The 25,024-nt window shown below is 48.2% G+C and overlaps 1 protein-coding gene and 1 long non-coding RNA gene across 15 annotated transcripts in view; both read right to left on the bottom strand.

Moving 5' to 3' along the window:
• The window catches only part of XXYLT1 (xyloside xylosyltransferase 1), a 196,281-nt gene that overhangs the window by 50,037 nt on the left and 121,220 nt on the right, over positions 1-25,024 (bottom strand). For 2 of the 14 annotated variants that reach the window (XR_012430555.1, XM_074030740.1), the window contains one exon: positions 22,593-24,597. The exons of 10 other annotated variants lie outside the window; for them this stretch is intronic. Coding sequence is in view for 3 of the 4 variants with exons in the window: in XM_074030740.1 (XP_073886841.1) it covers positions 24,570-24,597 (28 nt within the window). In the remaining variant the exon portion in view is untranslated. Of the gene's footprint in view, positions 1-12,308; positions 12,570-18,678; positions 18,905-22,592; positions 24,598-25,024 lie in introns of those variants that run through there. 2 more of the 14 variants (XM_065539692.2, XM_074030741.1) reach the window with 2 other exon arrangements.
• LOC141409600 (uncharacterized) lies at positions 20,120-22,240 on the bottom strand. The gene is made up of 2 exons (XR_012430559.1): positions 21,977-22,240; positions 20,120-21,885 (listed from the first exon to the last, which is right to left on the bottom strand). It is a non-coding gene; the product is annotated as an uncharacterized lncRNA (long non-coding RNA).

The following is a 25,024-nucleotide window of genomic DNA, read 5'->3' as shown; positions in this document are numbered from 1 at the left end:
CGTCAGCTGAATTATTGATGGGGTTCTGAACACTACTCAAGTTTCCCCTGACAGATGCTTTCACCAGCTGATGGTTCCGAGACCAATTAAGAATGATTGTGGATTCCAAGGCAGTGCCACCACCAGTGAGCATCTTAAATGTCTCCGGAGCCCACTGCAGGAAATTCATAGCCAGCCATCTCCTCAGACGCGGGCGCGATCATCACAGAGGAAGGAGGGGCACCAGATGCTACAGGGTCTGGGCCACTGCCCCATATCAACTTCTGTCCCCCGCCCAGGGCATCACCAGAACCCTAATGACAGCATGCAGAGCAGAAGGCCCTTCAAAGGCCTTGCAGCAAGTTCCAGGAGTCCTACAGCCTCAGGAAGATAGGTACCATGTGAACAAAGGGATCTGGGTCAGTAAGCTGAAAAAAGCTAATGCTCAACAAAGCTAGACGGGATTGTGTACTTCAGGACTTCTAGGGCCTTTAGTGTGCTCCGTGAATCTAGAAGAGGGGGAATAAAATGTATGTATTTCTCAAACTTCCTTGATCATTACATCCTTTTCCTCCAGGACACATCCTGGGATTGGTGTTCCATGGAACTCGCTTTGAGAAGTGTGGGTCCAGACCACAGCCCTCATTTTACAGACAAAGAGAGAGGGCCAGGGTGGTTAGGCAGTTAGCCAGGTCTCAGGTCGAGTCTCGCGTACTGAACGGCAGTGTTCTAGGTGCCTGCCAGCTGCTTTAGGGAAAATGACAAGGTTTTCTATAGGAACGGACCAGATGGCTGGGGGCTGGACTGAGATGCTTCTGGGAGAACGATGGGTATAGATCCGAGACCTAGGACTCACCTGGAGGAAAATGGTTTGCGATGGCAGCATGAGAGAGCGCTGAGGCTTTGGGCCTGGCACAGAATACCTCTGTTTTCCCCTGATAATTTGTCTCATGTTTCTAGGCCTCCCCCTCTAGATTGTGAGTTCCGTGGGGGCAAGGACCACGTTTGTTTTGCTCACGAAGGCAGCCCCAGCACCTGGCACAGCGTCTGCTAAGCAGACAGTGCTCAGGAAACATCTGCTGACAGACTGATAGACTAATGAACACATGCCTTACTGTCTACTTCCAAAAACCCAAGACACTTTCAAAATGAGCACCCTTGTTTCCAGAGGCACGAACCCCATGGGAGTGTGGACCCCACATCATCCTTCACTATCACAAGGCTGCCCTCACTGGCCGGGACACAGTCAGCCGGGTCCAGGGAACACAACTCCCACCAGAGCCAAACAGAGTACAGAAAGCGGCTGGCTCCAGAAAGGCTGGAGTCTGAGCTGGCACTGGAACCATTTTTCACGGATGCAACACACATCTGTGTTTTCTATCAGGCTGCCGGGTGCACAAGGCTGTCATGGGTTATTTGAAGGACGGAGGGAAAAGAGCAGTAGGAATAAATGGCAGCTCAGCTTCTTTCAAGCGAACCCATTATTTATTCATTTATTACACATTTACGGAGCAGTCACTCACAGGGAAAGAGAAAAAAATGGAAGGCTTGATCCCCACCCTCAAGAAGCTAAGAGAAAAAAGAATGTGTAAAAAAGAGAAAATGAGAATGAGAAGAAGTGGTGTGTAAGTGACCACATAACAAGGAAGACAGTGACGTCAGAGACGCCCAGGCTAGACGTGTCCCCAAGAGCAGGGGAGGGGGCCTGGCTCCGACAGGGAGCTGAACTGATACTCAACTAGGGGCCTGGACATGATGCTTTTGGCCTCTACTCCTTGACCTTTGACCGAACAGTCCTAAAAGAGGGGAAAGCCTAGGGCCTGGGCCTTTCATCCCCATTTCCTTCTGTCGGAGGGCTGGGGAACTGGGAGAGCAGCCCAGGACAGGCCATCCTTAGGTAGGGCCACAGACCAGGAGGGCAGCCCCAGCCTGTCCACAGGAGGGGCGCAGGAAGGAGTTCACAAGGCCAGGATATGAGCTCACAAGCCTGGTGGAGGTGGGCAATGGGGAAGAGCCCAGGAAGGGCAGCAGAGGGCTGTGGCATCTGCCTTCCCCACCACCTGATCCAAAACTCTTGCGGTGGGGAGTTATCCTGCATCAGAACTCAAGCTCAATCAATCCCCTGGCCCCACGCTTCCAAATGCAAATTATCTCAATGAAGCGAGAAACCACATTGATTTTCAACTGAAATCTTGCCTGAAAGAAGTTGAAATGTTCATGATCAAAATCTGTGGCCAAGAGATGGGATCAGACCTAAAGGCCCTGTTGGCACCAACCTGGTGGCAGGTGTCGGCAGAGACCTGCATGAGGACAGTCCTAGGCAGTCACAGCCACTCCAGCAGGCGCCCACCTCCCGCGGCAGCCAGATCCCCGCCAGACAACAGTGCCCTGAACAGGGAAGGTGCAGGCAGGAGCGGCTCTTCTGCAGGCTCACAACACCCCGAGATAACTGAGAAAGACACAGGGAGTACCCCAAAACCACATGGAGGAATTTCTGCTTTACAGTCAGCAAATGAAAAATGTCAACAGTATCTCCCAAATCACACGCACGCCATAAGGTTATTTTTCAAGTTCTGTTGACTGCAGACCTGCCTTGGGCAAGCTGGCGGTTTTCTTTCTCTTTAGTGAGTTGAGTGCTACTCCTAACACACAGGTGAGGTCGAGAGGCCCACTCAGTGCCACCCGAGGCAGGATAAGGCCGTGAAGGAAAGGCTGCCAGACCCAGGCCTGCGGAAGCCACAGGAGCCACAGAGCTAAGCGGTGGGGCAGTCACTCTCCCACCTGACCCTCTTTGGCGCTGTCCTGGCCTGTGGCAGTTTAGAAGTCACCTTCTCACTGGTAAATGTGATTGGTCATTCTGTGACTCATTCATTCGTTCATTTCCATTAGTCCCAAATGTTCGCTGGGAATGTGTACAACAGAGCGTTGTACCAAGCACTGGGGACATAACAGTGATGAAGGCACAGTTCCTGCTCCCTAGGAAAGAGCCCGTGGACTTGGCCTTCCACATTCGGCGTCGTCAATTCTGCGATAGTCTCGGCAAAAAACCCAACCGGGCAAACAGGCTTAACGTTCTCCACAGGAAGGAAGCATGCAGGGACAGAATGTCCCTTCCCGAGAAAAAGGAGATACCAAAAGAGACGTCCCTGGAGGGCTCCTCCTCCTCCTTTCAATTTGAGTCAGACTGTTCGACAACATCTCCACCTCATCTGCCAGGTGGCCGGAGGGGGCGAAGGCACAGCCTCCCAGGAGCCCTCTGCTCTGACCTGGTTGCCTGGTGGAAAAACACTACAAATCTGGTAGGAGGTGATTTGATTTTCTTGCCTGGTTGCGGTGCAATTACAGTGTCATAAAACAGAGGGACCGAAAGGCTCTCACAGGGAAGCAGAAGGAAACGGTCTTTTCATCTTCCCGTGTACCATTCCGTACCGCGACTGCAGCAACCTCCGTTTGACAGAACGTTCCCCCTGTGGATTTTCAGAGCCAGACTAAGAAACTGAAGGAAGTCTTCGTGGGCAGAGGTGGGAGGAACCTGGCAGACCTGGGGTGGGCATCTGCATTCTAGAAGAGTCTTCGCTTTGGGAAAAGCCTTCTCCAACACAGCTCCCCAGTAAACCTGAGTGTTCAGAGATCAGTGCTTAAAAGAGAGGCCTTAGGAAGGGAGACACAGCAAACCTGGAATCTAAGTTTGGGGATTATCTCACAGTGGATCTGACTCTCAGGCATCACTCCTGGATGTGGCTTTGCGTTACTCCCAGGTATCTTTGTCAGTTCCTCCGGGGATGTCGTGGGCTTGCCAAAAAGGCGCTGGAATCAAAGTTGTAATTCACATATTTTTATTGATTTATTTATTCCTCAGGCCCCATCTACTTGCAAAGATGTTGAGGTAGCATGTAATAAAGAAAATATAGACAATGTTAACATTTTAAAAATAGTCAGATGTGGTGGCTCATGCCTGTAATCCCAGCATTTTAGGAGGCCGAGACAGGAGGATTGCTCGAGCCCAGGAGTTCAAGACCAGCCTGGGCAACACAGTGAGACCCTATCGCTACAAAAAATCAAAAAAGAATTTGCCGGGCGTGGTGGCACGTGCCTGTAGACCAAGCTACTTGGGAGGCTGAGGCAGGAGGATCACTTGAGCCCAGGAGGTTGAGGCTGCAGTGAGCCATGATCATGTCACTGCTCTCCACCTTGGGTGGCAGAGTGAGACAAAATATATGTGCGTGTGTGTGTGTGTGTGTATACATATAATTTTTTTTTACAGAGCAAAACACCATGTAGAAAGAGGAAGTATTAATAAAAACTAAGATATTTGATCCAAATGAATTTTGAAGGGTCTCTGAAATGACTATATGAATCACTGAAAGAGGTAATTGTGCAAATGTGAACATCACATAGGCTGATATAATATCAGAGCTAGAAGGGAGCTTAAACATCCATAAATCCATCTCCTCATACAGATAGTCAGGAAACCCAAGGTCCAGACAAGTGAAAGAGCCTGGCGTGTCAGGAGCCAGGGCCCATGAGGACCTGTAACCTGCCACGGGGCCAGGGAAGCTGACTGCACGTGACCACACCGCTGGCGGGAGGCAGATACGGAAACACTCCGTCCCTTTCTAGCATGCAGTCCTAGTCTGTTCAGGGAGCACTGATAGCTCCGCCTCAGTACGGCTCCCCAGGGAGGCAAATGACTGACAAACACCCGCACATCCCTTCCTACCTGACACGCCACATCATCACCCACCAGGGCGTCCAAGCCAGAACCCCCGGTGCATCCTTAACCCGTGGCGCATTCATCCTCCTTCCCAGCTGCCCCCCTTAAATCTCATGTCAGCCCCAGGTATTCATGTTTTCACTCCCCTCCAATGTCATCTCCATCATGCAACCAATATCAACATCCTAACATGAAAATGAAACCAGACCTCCCCATCCCCAACAGGATAAAGCACAGATGCCTTCGCATGGTTTATGAGGCCCTCTGTGTCTGACTCCTTGGACCAGCATTCTTACCTGAACACCCTCGGGTCCTGGACTAAACTCGCACAGCTCCCTAAACTACCCTGAGCCACTGCTCATGCCGCTCCCTGGACCTAAAATGTCCTTCCTTCCTGACCCACTCCTACTTTCCTTCCAATATGTCACCTCTTCCTGATGCCTTCCCTGATTACCTCTAGTTGGGCCTCTCCTATGTGTTTAGAGCCCCTCATCACAATACTTGTCTGTTACTTGCTAACTTGAGTGTCTCCCCTCTGGTATAAGCTTCTTGAAGGTGGAGACTTTTATTTCTGTCTCTTCAGATCTTAAAACACTGGTACACAATAAATATTTGCTGTGCGAGAATGACTGGCTGATTGCATAAATGAAAGCATGTGCTAGCACCGGCAGATTAGTAGCACCATCTTGTCCCAGTGGCCAAGAAAAAAATCCAAATGCAAGTCCAGTCATTTTCATTCTCTTGGAAAGTAAAAAGGCAGCTAAATCATAAAAATGAAATAAAAATTTTCATCTTTTAAAAAATGACTTTATACAGATCTGTCAGTACTTATGTTTGTTCTACCCTGGAAAAAATATTGTGTGTGGGGAAGTCGCGGCTAAGGCAGACAGGGACAGCAGAGTTTAGCGTGAACGCTGAAGTCCGCACTTACACTGCAGCCATATACATCCTCCTGCCCTCTTTTTAATTTTTTTTGGTAACAGCTTTCTCGACATATAATTTAAATACCGTACAATTCACCCATTTAACGTGTACAATTCAGTGGATTTTAGTATGCTCACAGAGTTGTGCAACTATGACACTATTTTAGAATATTTTCATCACCTCAACAAGAAATCTCGTACCCTTTAGCTATTGTTCCCCCAAAACTCTTGGACCACCTGCCCCAGCCCCAAGCAGCCATTTTGCCTCTTGTGGATATTTCGTCTCAATGGACGCATAGAGCGTGGTCTCCTGTGATGAGCTTCTTTCACTCGTCTTCATGCTTTCAAGGTTCATCGTGCTGCGGCATATATCAATTCTTCAGTCCCTCTATAGCCAGATAACGTTTCATCACATTTTGCTTTTCCATTCATCAGCTGATAGACATGTGGGTTATTTCCACCTTCTGGCTATTATGAATAATGCTGATATGAATGTTCATTTGCATGTCTGTGTGCGGGCATATGCTTTCATTTCTCTTGGGTCTCTACACATCTATCTAGGAGTGGAATGGCTGGTCATGGTAACTAAGTTTGTGAACAGCCAGACTGTTCTTCAGAGCGGCTGTACCACTTCATATTGCCACTATCAGTGAGTGAGGGTTCCAATGTCTCCAACTCCTCACCAGCACTTGTTACTGTCCTGCCTTTATTATTATTATTATTATTACAGCTGTCTAGTGGATATGAACTGGTATCTCACTGTAGCTTTGCTTTACACTTTGCCTGATGACTAACGATGCTGAGCATCTTTTCGTGTGCTTTTTAGCCATCTGAATGGCTCTCCTGCCATTGTGCCAGTCTCGGTAAATACTCAGTGCAAGGTACTCAGTTGCCAGGATTTCCTGGCAGATCTGGGGTCCCTCTCTGAGGACTTTCAGGGACAGCCCCGGCATGCCCACCAACAGCTAGGAGTTGCTCATTAGCACCTTTAGAGATGACTCTGGCGCTGACTCTGAAGTGCCAATGATTACCCTCAGTAGACAGGGACCATCTGAATGCAGCCTGCTGTCTTCTAGAAACTGCTAGGTAGGGCTGGGCTTAGAGGGAAGGGCAGAGATGAGTGACGATGGGATGGGCCTTGCTGGTCCTCAAGGACTTTATAACCTTCAGCTGTGGAGACACCAGGTAAGATTAAATAAATGCTTTAACCACGTCATTAGCAGAATGCTTCCGGAACGAGGAAAGGGCAGAGCTGATTCCGACTTAAGGGTGAAGTGTAGATTAGGGAAAGGGTTCGTGGAAATCGCTATGCTAGAGCTCAGCTTACAGAGGAAGTAAGTTTCCACAGCCAGAGTTGGGGAAGGACAGGCTATGCCAAGAAATCAGCCTGAGCAAAGCCCTGGAGGTGAGAAGAGGGGAACAGAGGCAACAGGCAATCCGGAGGGGCTGGGCTCAAGTCAGCACCTTCGAGCATCTGAACACATGTACCCATGGCCATACACAACAAAACGTGCACACAATTTCAGGGTGTGGGGAGAGAGGAGAGGGCAGTGAGGCCGAAAGATCAGCTTGAGGCCGGATCAGAAGAGGCCTTCATGCCCACCAACGGCGGCTTTGTCCCATATGCTCCGAAAAACGAGGCAGAGCCGGACCCAATGGTGACAGGATTCCCAAGGGTCTGCTTAGCCCAGGACCTGCAAACACAACACCATTGCCAAGACCTGCAAATTCTGCAGGCAGGACCATTCAGGTCCCTCCTTCAATGTATCCCATGTGCCCCCTACAGCCTATTCTCAGAAATGGGACACAAACAGCGTTCTCCCTTGTGCTGGCCTGCTCCCTCCGCCTGTTCCTTCCCCAGCTGCTGAGGAAGCAGCCTCGCTTTGTCACAGGCATCCTCATTACCCACTATCTGACCCCTACATTGCTCAAACACCCTAGACTCAGAACTCGAACCACCCTCTTTGCCTCTCCCCATTCATTTCCAAACACACACGGTCTTCTTTGTTCATGAAAGGGACGGGTGATCTGACTTGCCTGAAAGGCGGGTGGATTTTTCAGTCCTAGCTCCACATTCATCAGTATTTAACAAGCAAGGGCAGGCCCTGGCTTTGCAGCTAGCTGTTATAGAGCAGACAGACATAGAGCTTTTGGCTAACTATAGCACAGCTATTTCTGCAACTGCAGCAAAATGCGCCACAAATCAGCAGTCACAAAGAATGGCTTGGAACCTGCTACAGCAAGAAAATGCATCTCCAGAAAGCTCCGTTCCAGTCGTCAGACACTTTTCTCACTCTCTTTCCTCCACTGTGGTCCCAAGTCAACAAGGCAAGCAACAGTTCAAACTGAGAACTGAGAGCCTCCTTCTGAGGAGACCACTCTCAGAGCACAAGCAGGGCCAGGGCCAGGGTGGCGAGACAGGCAGGAGGTGACAAACCTCTATGGCAAATGTTTACCAGTGACCCCACCACATCCAGGCTAATTTCATAGTCATCACAAAATATAAATATTACCACACAGTGAAAAGAACACTGGATTATACCTGAGGCTTGGATCTTCCATTTCCTAGTTTTAGGACCTTGGGCAAATTCTATACAATGAGGACACTGTCTTTGATGTCTGTCCCTGAGGGCCTCAGTGAAGAGGTTTGGCAATGAAGACAGAAGTCCAGGCAGGTGATCAGCATCTAGCAGGCCCAAGCGGAAGATGCTAGAAGCCAGCCAGTGAGACTTGGGGGAGCCAGGCAGGACCTCACTCCTAAGGAACTAAAGAACCCAGTGGGGTCCCTCAGTGCCAGCCTGCAATACCCAGAGGACAAGGATAGCACGTGATTAAGAGCAGGAGCTCCAGGACCACACCGCCAAGGCCTGAAGCCCACCTCCATCCACATTCACAGCTGTGACACGCTGGCCATGAGCTTCTGCCTCAGCTTCCTCACCTCTAAAATGCGGATAGAAATAGTACTGGCTTCATGGAGTTGGGATAATTCAACATTCCAATGCTCCAGCCTGGGAAACATGGCGAAACCCCATCTTTACAAATAAAAAAATTAGCCAGATATGGCGGTGTGCGCCTGTAGTCCCGGCTACTCGGGAGGCTAAGGCAGGAGAATCACTTGAGTCAAGGCTGCAGTGAGCCAAGATCGCACCACTGCACTCCAGCCTGGGCAACAGACTGAGACTCTGTGTCAAAAAACAAAACAAAACAAAAAACAGAAACTAAGTGCTTAGAACAGTGCTTGGCACATGACACACATTCATTAAGTAGGAGTTGTTATTACAAACTATGTCTCTGTTCACCGTTAATTTAAACTGCATTTAAATTGCAGTTTGAGAGATAGGCAAAGTTTTTGGAGGAACTAATGACATCAGCCTTCACTGGGGAGATGGATACACCTAATCAGAGCTGAAGAACCAAAGAGGAACACCATCATTTTATTCTCGGCTTACTTGGAGATTTGCAACTGACACCTACCAGCCAGGAGACTGTAGTGAAGCAGGATGCTTAAAGACTAGGAATAATCGTCTTTCATAACTATCTGGAGTACTTTAAGGTTTACACAGATCTTCAATAACGCTGAGATGCACAATATGATTCTTATTTTACCAATGAAGAAAGTGAAGCAAGATTTTAATTATTTGCTTAATTCCATGCACAATTCTCTTTCTACCAAAACCACATATTCTGATGGACTAGATTTTCCGGTAAACAAGGGCAGAAGTAACTACATTCCGTAAACTGAATCTTCCTGCTGAGTTCTAGTGAAACAAAAGCTTACAACATCATAAATAAAATGCCCTGCTTGGGGTGGAGATGGTGGGCAGGTGTAAGTACCAGCCTGGTTTCAGGGACCTGACAGGAGGGTGGCAAGAGAAGAAATCAGCCAGATTAAGGGGCATGAAATGTGAAGAGAAAGGTGGCTGGAGCCCCAAGTGCCCCGCCTGCTGAGCAGACAGATGGCTGCAAGGCCCAACACTCTGATAAAGAAAGGAAAATTAATTTTTCTCGAATGGGCCTGGAGTCCCAGCAGCTGACATTGGCAGGTGGATAACTGAGCCAGCCCTGGGGGTTAGGAGTGGGAGGGGGAAAAAGGGTGGGAACTTTCTTCTCAAGTAAGAAAGAAAAAACTGGAAGATTCAATAGGTGTCCAAGAGTTTCTGGAAGTTCTATAGGCAAATGTGATCAAAGACCTTCAGGAGAAATTTGTCCCATAAATGACAGCATCTATTGAACTCTAAAAATGAATGTGTCTGCACCAAGAAAACGAGATTTTCAGCTTCCAGCGTGATAAACATTTCATATTTTAATCACCTCTGCTATATCTAACAAGCAGAGGCAGATGATCTGGTGTGTAAAAGGCTCTCCGATGCACACGCGTGGCAACTTGTTGCCATGCAGCATTGTGTACAGTCACGCACCACGCGACGACGTTTCAGTCAGCGACAGAACACACAGGCAGAGGATGGTCCCAGAAGATTATAACGGGGCTGAAGAATTCCCATGGCCTAGTGACGTCTTGAGGATCCTGACCCTGTGCAGGCTAATGTGTGTGTTTGGCTTGTTTTCAACAAAAAAGTTTTAAAAAATTAAAAACTTAAAATATAGAAAAAAGCTTACAGAATAAGGATATAAAGAAAAAGTATTTACTTTTGGCTGAGTGTGGTGGCTCATGCCTGTAATCCCAGCACTTTGGGAGGCTGAGGCAGGAGGGTCGCCCGAGCCCAGGAGTTTGAGACCAACCTCAGCAATATAGTGAGACCCCTGTCAAAAACAAAGAGAGACAGACAGACAGACAGACAGACAGACAGAAAGAAAGAAAGAAAAATTTTTTTACAACTGTACAATATATTTGTGTTTTAAGCTAAGTGTTATTCCAAGAGTCAAAAAGGTTTTAAAATTTAAAAGTTTCTAAGTAAAAGAGCTGCAGTAAGCTCAGGTTAATTTATTATTGAAGAATATTTATTTCTATAAATGTAGCATAGCCTACATGTGCCTGAACAGAAGAAGCTTACAGCAGTGCAAAGTAATGTCCCAGGCCTTCACACTCACCCACTGACTCACCCGGGGCAACTTCCAGTCCTCCGAGCTCCACTGATGGTAGGTGCCCTATACAGATGCACCATTTTTCATGTTTTACTCTTTCTTTGTACTGTACTTTTTCTATATTGAGGTATTTTTAGATATACAGATATTTACCCTTGTGTTCTAGCTGCCTACAGTGTTCAGCACAGAAACATGCCGCACAGGTTTGTAGCCCAGGAGCACGAGGCTGCCCCAATACCATACACCCCACTGCTCCTACAGGCTACAGACCTGTACCCCACGCTACTGTAATCCATCAGCACACACACTGGTGTTCCCAGCAGCTGACAAGATTAATTTGCAGGATGCCAGGAAGGGACTCGGAGAAAGATACAAGCTGGGGCGCTGGCTTCCCCGGGAAGAAATGTGTGTCCGCACAGAGTTCCTCCAGACAGGCCTGCTCCCTGCCTCTGGAAGCCTGGCAGACAGCAAAGGCCTTCCACTGGCTGGCATACTTCCCGCTGGCTGGCATCATGGTGTGAGGAGGGCTGTGTGTGTGTGTGTGAAGAGTTATCAGTCGTTTCCAAACATGACTCAGTAACTCAGAGCTCTTCTGTAAATGTGAGTATCTGAAGGACTCTTGTGGGGAAAGGTGTGTGGACATGTTTTCGTCTGGCATCAGAGTGTGTTTAGCAGGGGCAATGGGTAGAAACCACAGGGGTGTAGATTGTTTTAGGTTTAATATACAGAAAGACATTCTACCAAACTCATCCAATCATCAAATAATGGGCTGCTCTGAAAGTGGCCACGTCCCCACTGTGGGAGGTAAAAAATCCACATGAAACTGACAGATCCAGGATGCTGCAGGCAGAATCCAACAGGAGGCGGATGCCCTCGGTGTCCCTCCCATTCCCAGAATTCTGTGATGATATCAACAGAATCGATAATGGTCTGCTAGAGTTAGGAAAGACAGTTCAATTCACCTTTCTCATTTTATATAGGAGGAAACCCAGGTGGATAGGAAGGGAGTGACCCAAGGCACCTGAGTCTGTCTTTCCATCCCCTCATCAAAGGGTCAGTCAGCAGGGGCAGGGATGTTTGTTCAGCATTTTAGTGAAGAGAAAGGGGTGTCGGGAGATGGGATGGGGGACAGTGAAGTACAAGTGGCTTCCATTTTCCAGAGCACACTGGGCACCTCCACACTTCCCTGGATAACCCAGGCTGGCTCAGAACATGGTACCCAGGCCTCAGCACCAGGAGGCTGAGACCCATGGGAATGACGCTGCAGCAGAAGTCAGCTGCTTTTGCAAAATACGTAGCAGGATGGGGTTCTTGTGAGTGAAGGGGCAGATATGGAAACTCAGACTGAAAGAGCTTTCTACTGTAGAAAAGGTTTTTACTGTGGGAGATTTTCTACGGCAAATCTTTGCTCTCACCTTAGATGGATAAATGGATGATGAATGGACAGACAGGGGGATGGACAGGCAGGAAGGCAGTCAGGTAAGCAGGCAGGCATTATTTTAATGCTTCCATAGGGCAAGAGAAAGGTTCACCCGATTCAGGTTGCAGACATAAAAAAGTGAAACCCATGCCCTCTAATAATGACAAACATTCCCTCTGTGGTGTAGAAGCTATGAATGGCCTGGCTGGATACAGTTTCCACTAAAACCTACACCACTGAGATTTCCCAATGATCAAAAGCCCCCAGCAACAGTCTGAGAGCAGCCATGCATAGCTCTCTTTAATTACATACTGATCACAGCATCACCAGGGACATCACCGTGCTGGGAGGAAAAGCGATAACATCATTTTGCTGGAGAGACCCACACAGGTCAGAGCAGAAATACAGCCTTTGCCAAACGTGACTGTGGACAGAGATGAGCGATCCACTTGCACAGGGCTCAAACGCCAGCACAGGAACTTCAGTGCTCCTACAGGTTTGAATGAAAAGACTAAGATTATCTTTAACATGCACGTGTATACTGCAAATCCCCCCTGCTCCAAAAAAAATGGGACTCAGTGACCCAGGCTATGAGGTGGTTGGGTATGAGACTGCAAAACATCTCAAGATCTGCTATTTCCTAATTCAGGAAACAGAGGATGCGGTCTAAGAACCATCACTCCAGGACCTCAGGGGCATTGGGGACAGGCAGGGGACTCAGCCCAGGAACCTGGGTTCTAGTCCTGACCAAGCAGCCCTGGGTGAACGCAACTTACACAAAATTTAGTGTCTTCTACAAAACGAGGATAAAACCACCTGCGTTCTTAGGTCACTGAATTAGTATGAGGAGCAAATTTAAAATACGAATGTAAAACCAATTTGCACACAGTTGAGCACCGTTCAAGCACACAGGGCGACAGCACTGCTGTAAGTGCGGGAGAAGCACAGGAGGTGAAGTGGGTGGCTCACAGGATGCAGAGAGCTGCCAGCAAGGCTACTGCACGTCTGTCAAAGGGCACGGAGACTTCAACTTGGACAAGAAAACAAACAAACAAACAAAAAACCAAGCAGAGGTCCAAGGGAATAAATAACTTATTCTGTTTCTAAACCGTTTTTAGAAGGGGCATCGAAGGGTAAAAACCTTCATCAGAAAAGCCTGGATCCAGAAGACAGGTTCTCAAACTGAGAAATGAACACAGGAGTGAGTGTCTAAAAGGAGATGATTACACTTCAACTTGTTCGAGTCTCACGAGGCTGTCCACAAGCTTAGGCTTAGCTGCAGGCAGCCAGTGGGATCCTTCCATCATACAGGTTCAGCCTGCCACAGTGCCCAGGGGCCCCATCAGCTTGCTGTGGGGGCCAGGACAGAGAAGGGGCACTGAAGGGAAGAAAAAAGTAGAGGGAGAAAGTGGGGTGTGACACTTTCTTCGGGGGCAGGGGAAGGGGGTGGCATGTGGGGACAAGTGCATTACAAACCGAAGTTTGAGATGCTTTAATAATGGTGCTTCAAAAATCCTTGACCCCATATTGTTGGAAGCTATTTTCAGCTTGCAGTTTACAAAACCACACGCAGTCAGCTCCAATCTGGCCACAGTTTCTGCACCTTTGCCGTTGGGCTTTGGGCACTGGTCTTCTGAACCATGGATAAGAGCACAAAGCCATGTTTTCCCACATGGGTAAAGGGTGGGTAAGGGTGTGCACCTGCCTGTAATCTCAAAGGCCGTGAAGAGAAAGGGGCTAGCAGCATCCAAGGCAGAAGGTGATGCCCTCCTGCACAGCACACTCCCTTTCTATGACAGGACAAATTCCTTCTGGCTTCACAGGTGGTCCTGCTGCGCGCTCTACAGTTAACCTCTCTGTGCTCTGTAAATACTGTCCGCTCTGACTTCACAGCCCCAAGGAAAGTTATGGCTTGTATAGGACATGGAGAAAGGGAAAGGGCTCTGATGGAGCTGCTCTGTGCTTAGTATTATGTAATGTGTACATGACATCATTGCATTCTCAGCTACTTACTGAGTACCCTTAAGTAGATCCTGAAGGCCAGTGATTCTCCAACAGGAGGAAAAGAGAGGACATAAACCCTTGCATATCAGAATTGGCAGGCAGACTTTTTCAAACACATCCTTTCTGCCTGAATAGCAACATGTGAGTCCCAGATCTCAAATATGCCATGGATGCGGAGGTTCTCGTTTTACAGCCCATATGCTGGGAGTCTTCCCCATTTCACAGATGAGGAAACAGAGGCTTTGAAAGGTTTAAGTATGTTTTGCAAAGTCATTTGGCCAGTAAGTGGTGGAGTCAGAAGTCAACCTCAACGACAGAAACTTTGCCAACAGTTTAGTCTGTCTCCGCAATGGCAATAAGAGAAGCAAGTATCTTCCCAGGAAATGTAAGTGATTTGGGTTTATTCCTGCTAGGGACTGCAGTTCCCTCCCCTTCACGTCATCATTTGAAAATAATAACCAAGCCCTAAAACTACAAGATGTAATTAGAGAGCTGGACACTCGCTGGAGGAACGGTTTCCGTGCCAGGCCCTCCCTACCTAGAATGGATTTGTGAGACTGGGAGGGGAGAGGCTGGGCAATAGTTTACTAGTCAAGGGCCTGGTCCTTGACTAATAAGGTCATAGCCTTGCAGAGGGAGACAGGTGTTCACGGGAAGCATCTGTCCTCCAAGCCTGAGGAGTGAGGGACACCGCTGGGTGCAGACTGCCCTCAGGGAGGCTTTATCTCACCTGCGCCTCGAAGAATGAGCAGGGCATATAGAAAAGTGGGCTAGAAGCCAGGCACAGTGGCTCATGCCTGTCATCCCAGCACTTTGGGAGGCTGAGGCGAGTGGGTCACAAGTTCAGGAGTTTGAGACCAGCCTGGCCAGCATGGTAAAACCCCATCTCTACTAAAAATACAAAAATTAGCCAGGCATGGTGGCGGGTGCCTATAATCCCAGCTACTTGAGAGGCTGAGGTGGGAGAAATGCTTGAACCTGGGAGGTGGAGGTTGCAGTGAGCCAAGACTGTACCACTCTGCACTCCAGCCTGGGCAACAAAGTAAGACTCCATCTCAGGAAAAGGGAAGGGAAGGGAAGGGGAGGGGAGGGGAGGGGAGGGGAGGGGAGGGGAGGGGAGGGGAGGGGAGGGGAGGGGAGGGGAGGGGAGGGGAGGGGAGGGAAGGGAAGGGAAGGGTAGGGAAGGGAAGGGAAGGGAAGGGAAGGGGACTAGAGAGAGAGCATCCTAGATAGAGGGAGAGCATCCTAGTCAGAGGGAGAGCATCCTCAAGGGCCCCAAGTGCAGATGACACCTGTGTGGGCAACAGCCAGGGGTTCAGTGCAGCTGAAACAAAAGTACAAGGGGGAGTTGGTGAGAGGAGAGGTGGATGCGGGGAGAGAGTAGCTGCCCCCAGTGTCAGGCTAAGGAGTTTGGCTTTTAAAATGAGCAGGAGCTCAGGAAAGCTGGAGACAGGGAGTCATCAGTTAGTTTGGGGACATGGAAGTGGGTAGGTGGTCCCTTGGCTGTGGAGCATGGAGCTGCTAGTGACCCAGGAGACTATGTCCGATGTGAAATGAAATTGAAAGTCAAGCAGAGAGTCTGGCTAAGGATCTTCTAAGAGGCAGAAAATGAGGTGGAGGCAGGGAGAGGGAACCAGGCCCCCAGAGTCAGAATAGGCAGCAGGAAGGACACGAGGCCTGGAGGTACCTGCACGTCACAGGAGTGCGGCCACGGACACATTCACGGTGTGCTCAGCCCCTCAGCTGCAGGCATGGGGCCAGCCCTCTAGGCTGTATACCTCTTGAGGGTGGGGCCTGTGGCTTGTTCAGAGCCTGGCCCTTAGTAGGCCCTGAAGAAATAACTGTGGAATTCTTTACTGGATAAGCTCAGATGTGCCAAGATGAGAAGACAAAGGCCGCTTCCCAAAACACTCCCATGACTGAGGCCAAGCCCACATGAATCTCCTACGTTTATCCTGGGTAATGCCAGGGCCAGGACACGTAGGTGAATTTCACAATAGGAGCCTGCGTCTCCATTCCATTCCCCTCACAGAGCTGGGGTGGGCTGGGCTGGGCTGGGCTGTGTTCACCAACAGCCCCTGTGGACTTCTCCCGGATGAGGACCCCTCCCGGCTTCTGGAGATTCTGCGGCACACATAACACAAGCCCATCCAGGAGGCACAAGGCGATATCTCCTGAGCCCTACGTGCTGGTCTAGGGAGCAACACCCTCTCTGCAGGGCATCTTGAGGCTCTCTGGAGTACACGGACACAGGCGAGTCACCCTTTTACAGTCACAGGCTGAGACGGTGCAGCCCTGGTGAGATTCTGACTTGTAGCTAATGCGCACTAAAAGCAGCTCTTGGGAACTTCTGAGACCAGTCAGAAATCAATGGTGACAATAAAGCATTTACACTTTTGAGCAGAGTTACCTCATCTCAACTTCAATTCCTTGATTCTTTCTGCATGGAATGATGGCCAAATCCCAGTGGTTAGTTCTCAAAATTAGCAAATTAGTCTATAGGCAATGTTAGCACCACCCCACAGAGAAAGCCTAATCCTTCCTATTCAACCCATGCCCAAATTCTAGCTCATGAGCTGACACGGACTAGCAGAGGATGTGGGGGGCACCCTTGCTGTTATGGACAGCAGGTATGTCCCCCCCAAATTTACATGTTGATGTCTATATTAGTCTGTTCCCACACTGCTATAAAGACATACCTGGGACTGGGTTGATTTATGCAGAAAAGAGGTTTAATTGACCCACAGTTCTACAGACCACACAAGAGGCATGGCTGGGAGGCCTCAGAAAACTCACAATCATGGTGGAAGACGTAGAGGAAGCAAGCACATCTGCACATGGCAGCAGGAGAGAGAGAGAGAGAGAGAGCGAGAGCGAGAGTGAGCACAAGAAGGGGGAAGCACTACATACTTTTAAACAACTGCATCTCATGAGAACTCATTCACTATCACGAGAAGAGCAAGGGGGAAGTCCACGCCCATGATTCAATCACCTCCCACCCAGCCCCTCCTCTAACACATGGGGATTACAATTCAATATGAGATTTGGGTGGGGACACAGAGCCAAACTATATCAACATCCTAACCTCCAGTGGGATGGTGTTTGGGGAATATGGGGGAGTTATTAGGTCATAAGGGTGGGGCTCTCATCATGGGATTAGTGCCCTTATGAGAGACATGAGAGAGCTTGCCTCACCTCTCCCTATCTCTGCTCTCTCCATCATAAGAGGATACAAGACAGCCATCTGCAAACCAGGAAGTGTGCTCAGTCTGGTGAACAGATGTGGCTGTTTTGGTTAGCAGATTGTCTGCTTAATTGTCAATATTTTAAAATCAGAAGCTTTTACATTAACACGTATCTGATCTGCCAGCACCTTGATCTTGGACTTCCCAGCCTCCAGAACTGTGAGCAATAAATTCTATTGTTTATAAGCCACCTAGTCTATGGTGTTTATTACAGTAGCCTGAACTAAGACGCTTGGTAAGATTCATTTATATGGTCAGGGCACTTTTACTCTTCACCTTGAAAGTCCAGTCAAAAGCCAAATTCCAGCGCAAGAATGGTGCAACACTCCCCTCTGGGCTCTAACAGATGATAGGTCCATATACACTGTGTTACTTGGCTCTGAAACAATTCCAAACACTTGCATAGTTTACTACGTGAGTGTCATATGTTTTTCTATGACAAGAACTTGGAATGAACTCTCCTTCCCCTTGAGAGAAAATGTTACATCATCAAACCTTGTAAGACCCCATATACGACCTCTACTGGGCTTCAAATTACAAAAAAACCCAAGACTCTGGCATTCTAAGACCTCAGGCTATGGCAGGGCTACACGGTCAGCCACCTCTCTGAGGTGGCAAGTTTATGCCAAAATGAGGCCACACTCTTAACCACCTCTTCAAAGACCGAGAGCTCAGTGGGATCACACTCCATTAGCCTTTGAGCAAATCTCAGAACCCTCGCCAGCCAGCACCAGCCAGCCAATGCTCTGGGAATCTAACGTGTTGTCCAGCACCTCCACTGTGTGGCTCAGCTCTCCCAAGAGCCACTTGTATAAAGTTACCCCTCACATTTTAGTTAGACTTTACTTCCCACAGAGGCCTGCTTCCCATCTAATTTAGCGACTAGACTCTAGTAATTTTGGAAGCCACTCACTCTGTGGCTAATGCATTCCCTGAGAGAATTGTTCTCATTATTCTGCTCCTTGTTAGGCATTGTGAACCAAAGGAAAACAAACATCGCTTTGTATAGCAATAAACCACGTGATTCATCTAATCACAACTTCGATGGTGTCTCCTTATTTCAACCATAGAGAACACGATGCTGACCCCAGCGGTTATTTCTGACCCCAAATACGGGAGCCCTTCACAGCCTCTCTCCCCTGCCTTGGTTCCCTCCCTAGTCTCTCCTCTTCCAGCCCTCCCTGCTCTTCCACATCACGCTCAAGATGCTGGTGTCGCCTGAGGCCTGCGACAGCCCTGCTTCACACTTGTTGTCCTAGCGCCCCCGCCCCAACCTTTGTTATCAAAAGTGTTCTAGTTTAAACAATACATGAATCGTAACTATTTCTCATGACGTTTATCTTTACTTACTATAGTGGGCAGGCAGATCTAGAAAATGGGGTCTTCGGTGGCAGGGTCTCATTCAGACTGCTCACGGTTTGGTTCCCATCTCCTTCCTTTTCTTCCAATTTTATCCCTCCTTTTGTCCCTGAAGGAACTTATCTTAGCTGGCAAAGACACCGAAATGTATCCTATGAGAACCATCAGCCTGCTCTAGGTGTATCACAAGTTCGGCTGTAAGTTTTCTATTAGTCAACTGAAAAAAAGGAGACCGAATTAGTTGTACAGAAGGAAAAAATAAGTTATTCAGGAGAAATACAACTATTCCTGACTCTAGACCATTTTCAGATGGACCATCAAAGAGGCCACTTTGTGACGCCAGTAACAATGTCCTCAATGGCACTGCCAAGCAGGCAGCAGGGACTGGGGCTGGTGTGCACGTGCACGCTGGGGTCTTCATGCGACCAGCACTGCCCAGGCTCACTTGGGAGCCAGCACCGAACAGGGAGGATGGTGAAGTGGGAAGCAATGAGGATATACCTGCCACATCACGCCCAGGCCACTCCCTTCCCTCTTTCCCTCTCTTCCCTTTGGATTTCTCTCCCTCCATTCCTCCCTGGCCAGGACTTCCCAAAAGCATCTTTGGACACAGAGAGGAGTTTAAAGATGCTCTTACACACATTCAACCTCTCCAGACAATTAAAGTAATTGCACCTCCAAAAATGGTGACTCTGGGGATCTCTTAATTTTCTTCCAAAATTGCATTTCTAGACAAGAATTATGCTGGTCCTTGACATTTTTTTATTAGCTAAATCTGAGGTTAGGCAGAGAAGCATTTGGTGGAATTTTAAATTACCAATAAAAATCAATTATTTCAAGTAACAGGAGAAAATGTTGGGAAAAAACAAAGTTGGAGTGCACCCAAATAAAACTCTAGGTGTCAGTTCCCAAGACCAGCCAACCAAAGCCTCACAGGGTCCAGCCAATGGTGGGAGCATTTGGCCAGTTTTTTGCCTCAATGGGCCTTTAAACCAGAGGTCTCAACCTGCCCATTCTTGGGCTCAGTCTGATGCACAGATGTGGCTTTTTTGACCAGCAGATTATCTGCTTAATTGTCGATATTTTAAAATCAGAAGCTTTTACATTAACAACACAGAATTCTGGCTTCTTTTGAAAAGAAAAAAAATCAGAAGATCTGGTAATACTGGGCCCACATTCACACAAAACAAAACCAAGAACCATCAGAAATACTAGGCAAGAGCCCAGGCATAGAAGTGTTTTCAATCAATTGCTTTCCTTCCCTCTCTTTTACAATCCGTTTTCAAATTGTAAAAACTTGTCTTACTTCCTGGAGGCATTTACCTGACCCTCAGTTTCTGAATCACATATGGGCTCTTCTTGTACCTGCTGCAGTATGTTACATTTACTAGAGGATCACTTTTCTTTTGAGAGCTTATCAAATGTTCTCTCATTTTATAATTTTTTTTTTTTTTTTTGAGATGGACTCTTGCTGTCATCCAGGCTGGAGTGCAAGGGCGCGGTCTTGACTCACTGCAACCTCTGCTTCCTGGGTTCAAGCAATTCTTCTCAGCCTCCCGAGTAACTGGGATGACAGGTGCCTGCCACCACGCCCAGCTGATTTTTGTATTTTTAGTAGAGACGGGGTTTCACCATGTTGGCCAGGCTGGTCTCGAACTCCTGACCTCAAGTGATCCACCGGCCTGGGCCTCCTAAAGTGCTGGGATTACAGGCATGGGCCACCGTGTCCAGCCTTTATAATTTCTTTTTTAACAACAACCGCCCACTCCATTCCATCTTGAGTGTGATACGGCACGTGGGCCGGGGACTGGGTCTCTTGTAATCTGATCGGTGCAAGTGGCTGGCTAATCACATGCCACCCAGGTATTCCTGGCGTTGATTTGTGGGTTTTTTCATCCACAAATCTCTCCCAGCTTCTGGTTGGCAAAGGGGGTCAAACAGTTCCTCCTTTTTTTTTGAGACGGAGTCTTGCCCTGTCGCCCAGGCTGGAATGCAATGGTGCGATCTCAGCTCACTGCAACATCCGCCTCCCAGGCTCACGTGATTCTCCTGCCTCAGTCTCCTGAGTAGCTGGGATTAAAGTCATGTGCCACCACACCTGGCTAATTTTGTGTATCTTTAGTAGAGATAGGGTTTCACCACATTGGCCAGGCTGGTCTCGAACTCCTGACCCCATGATCCGCCTGCCTCAGCCTCCCAAAGTGCTGGGATTATAGGCGTGAGCCACTGCACCCGGCCAAACAGGTCCTCCTTTCTAACTGTTTCAGTCTCCCCTGCACCAAAAAGGCCTCAAGGATTCTACTACTCCTTTTATGCTGAAGTATGTTTGCCTGATCCTCTGTATGATGCCTTTAACCTTGGACAGCAGCTAAGAGGCTGTGAGATGTGAGTAGAAAAGTGGCCCGCAAGACCAAGGTCACACTCCGTACCCCTCCCAAACCCTGCCGACATCTTGGCAGGAAGGTACTGGCAGAAGAAGTAAAGGTGCCTTTTGTCTGCTCTGGTTATTCTTTGTAAATAATGATTCACCCTGATGCCTCTACCTGGCTTAGACGCAATCTTCCAGGCTCTCTGAAAACTGAATACAAATGAGCTGCAATTACATCATCAGACACACGAAAGTCCTGTTCACTGTCAGCCCAAGTAGAGAGCTAGAATGATCCTGCTTTCTTTACAGTTCCCAGTTCGTGATCCTTGGGCCAGTCAACATAGGACAGTCCTGGCAGCAAAGGAAAGGGTCTCCATGCAGAGACTGGGCTTGATTTTGTTAAGAGAAGCAGTGGGTGTGTTTGTGTTTGTTTTTCTAACAGAGCCAAGGGAGATGAAGTGGAAGCCACACGAACAGGCACCTCACTCCATAGTGACTGGCATTAATAAGGCCCTGCGAGCATCTCTGTGACTTCACATTTCAGAAAGTCCATCAGGATCCACCAGCCTCATCATGAGCGCTCGTCTACAGACACAGGACACGGCAGGCATCCAGGAGGCAAATCACAACATACTACGCCAATTCTGGTTCAGTTTTCTCTTTACAAACAGTGACAGAGCAGTCCCCAAAAGGCAGACGGCTGGGTTCCTGGATCAAAACACTCCTTCGGGCAGCTTGTCAATGTTGGGGTCAATTCTGCTACCATGAAATAGAGAAGATCACAGGGGTTCTCTATGATCCACGGTAAGCAGCTCATTGAAATAAGTCACCTAAAGCAGGAGGAGGAGACAGATGTTCAACTGAAACCCAGGCTCAGATTAAAAGCTTGATATTTCCATAAGAGCCAATTCTGGTGCTAACCTGGAAGCAGAGGGATGGGAACTGCAGATCCATTTCACTTAGGAACCCACAGTGGAAATGCAGTCCTGTGGCTGAAGTCTGCACCTGAGATGGCCATGGAGCCATACTGAAATTCCCTTCATGGGGGGCTGGTCACGCTCAGCTCAGTCCTTTCCACACGCGGTTTGTCACAGAAGCTCTCTTGTACACATGCCACTGCGATTCAACTGTGCCATTTTGCTTTTTTTCCCCAGGAAGATGCTTACAGATAAGCCTTTCTGCTGCCTGGATTACAAATAAGGTTCTTTCAATGCGATGATGTTTATTTGGCAAAGGAAACAGATTGCAGCAATGCAAAAAAGCACACAGTCCTGTGGGCCCATCACCCACTGCCGTGCCTCCGCTGCAGCCCTGTCTGGACCCACCTCCCACTGCAAGCTCCTGGAGGACAAGGTTTGGTTTCTCTCTACTGCACAGCCAAACCCTCGGCAAATGCCTGCCCAGTGAGCTTTCTATTCGGGCACAGAGCTCGGTCTATCCCAAGAGCACTCTTAGAGGCTACGCCTGCATTGCAAAGGCAACCACCCCTTCAAGAGAGTTTTCAGAGGAAAGAAGGGAACATGACACACACCTCTTAGCATTTTGAAGGCAGAACTCCTTCTCTGTTTGTTTATTGTTGTTGTTGTTTTTTTTTCTTGAGACAGGGTCTCGCTCTGTTGCCCAGGCTGGAGTGCATGGCTAGTCACAGGCGTAATCCCATTACTGATCAGCACAGGAGTTTTAACCTGCTCCATTTCCAACCTGGGCTGCTGCATCCCTTCCTAGGCAACTTGATGGTCTCCCATTCCCATGAGGTCACCATGTTGATGCCAAGCTTAGTGCAGACACCCACAGAATTCCTTGGCTTAAGCGATGCCCCTGCCTCAGCCTTCTGAGTAGCTGGAACTGCAGGTGTAGGCTACCATGAATATTAAGCTGAGGGTGAGGTGAGCCACTCAGCAAAATTTACAGTTCCTACAGCAAAAAGTCTCTGTGTCTTGCCCATGGGACGGCTGTAAACAGCAGCACTGACGTGGTGTTGGCACCACAGGCATTTGTGTTTTCATTAAATTTTATCTACCCTATCTCCCTCACATTATATCTTCCTTGAAAGCAAGAGGCATGTCTTCTACTTCGTAATTCCTCACGGGACCAATCCTATGGCTCCAACACACAATGAGCCAAATCAAAAACTGAGAACAGGCTAGGCGCGGTGGCTCACACCTGTAATCCCAGCACTTGGGAGGCTGAGGCAGGTGGGTCACCTGAGGTCAGGAGTTCGAGACCAGGCTGGCCAACATGGTGAAACTCTGTCTCTACTAAAAATACAAAAATTAGCCAGGCATGGTGGTGGGCACCTGTAATCCCAGCTACTTGAGAGGCTGAGGCAGGAGAAGTGCTTGAACCCGGGAGGCGGAGGTTGCAGTGAGTCAAGATCGCGCCACTGCACGTCAGCCTGGGTGACAAGAATGAAACTGTCTCAAACAAACAAACAAACTGAGAATAACAAACTTTCCCATGGACTGTCTTTAAAAACAAAAACTGAATGTGAAAGCAACTTCTATAAGACCAGTAATGGGACTACAGAGCCTGACTTAGCAGCTGGCCAGCACCGTGAAGGAGATGCCCTCTGACTACACATCTGTTCCTGCATTCACTCAACAAACGTCGAAGTGCCTGGCATGGGTCTGCACAGCCTCAGCGGAACAGAAGGGCTGCCACCCAGTCCCATCCCTTCCACACATTCACTTCCTCACTCATTCTTTCAGGAGACACCTGTGTCAGGCACGACGTGGTGAACTTTTACAAACAGATTCAGTAGCACCAAAATATTCATAACGTGCAGACAGACAGAAGCACTGGAGGGAGTCGTGTTTTCAGACACAGGAAGCTTCTCCTGGGCTCCGCCCGGACTCATCTCTCAGCCGGCACACTCTGGTCTTCAGCAGCCCCCGGCTATGCACCCGCATCTTCAGACGTCATCCCGGAGCTCCTAGCTTGCCCAGGAGGCACAGCCATCAGATAAGACAGTCACATGGACAGCAACACAATCCTGCTTGGGTTCTTCTCTATACAGAGTTTTCCTTTTAAAATACCTTTTCCATTGATGTTATTTAAAAATAACAACCTCATAGTAGACTTCTGATCTCTACCACAGGGCAGGTACATCCCTCCCTTTTTATGAGTAATTCCTGCAGGGGTTATAGCACGGCTTCCAGGTCACACGGGCTACACAAAAACACTTAGCCCAGTTTTCTAACTCCCAGGGAGTGAAGGAATCACTATTTTAAAAGGTGGCAAGCTTTTTTCTCCTTTACTCAGATTTAACTCTAATAGAAACGGACAGGCTCAATCTTGGTGAATTTTTTTTTTTTAAACACGAGAACAAGGTTCAAGAAATTCATCTTCAGGTGTCAGAGAGACGAAAAGAATCCAATAGCTTTTATCTTCAAGTCCTACATTTATGCATCCCGTAGTGAGGGTGGTGGCTGGTTCCCTTATAACAGAGGGCTTCACGCCTAGTGAACAGTGGACCTGAATTTATATCAGCTGTACAGCCTTCCAGACGAGACGGTTACACTAACATCCTCACATGAGGCAATCTGCAGAGAGATGGAAAGTGTGGTTGGCAAGAGGTTAGTGCTGCCTCTCTCTTATTTTCTTCCCTTGTACCAACCGATTTCAGACTGAGGAACTTGAAGACAGAGTGACACTAGGAGCTCATATAACCCTCCTCAGCTCTAAACTCAGCCACAGCAGGTGTTTTTAAAAAACTAATAGACTGAAAATGACATTTACAGATGAAATGCTGTGACGACTGAAATTTGTTTCAAAATAATCAGGGGAAGAGGAAAAGTGGGTGGGAGGAGACATAAAATAAAGATTGGCTAAGGGCTGATAGTTATTGAGAGTGAATGGATATTATAATATTACAGCATCCAGCATCCAGAAATATTACATGATGCTTTCTACTTTTGTATATGTTGGAAGGTTTTCATAGTAAAAAGAAAAATTATATCAGGAGACTAA

This window comes from Macaca fascicularis, chromosome 2 (assembly GCF_037993035.2).
Source record: "Macaca fascicularis isolate 582-1 chromosome 2, T2T-MFA8v1.1".
Lineage (NCBI taxonomy): Eukaryota > Metazoa > Chordata > Mammalia > Primates > Cercopithecidae > Macaca > Macaca fascicularis.
The sequence above is the reverse complement of the archived record's forward strand: the minus strand, read 5'-3'. Positions and strand labels throughout refer to the sequence as shown.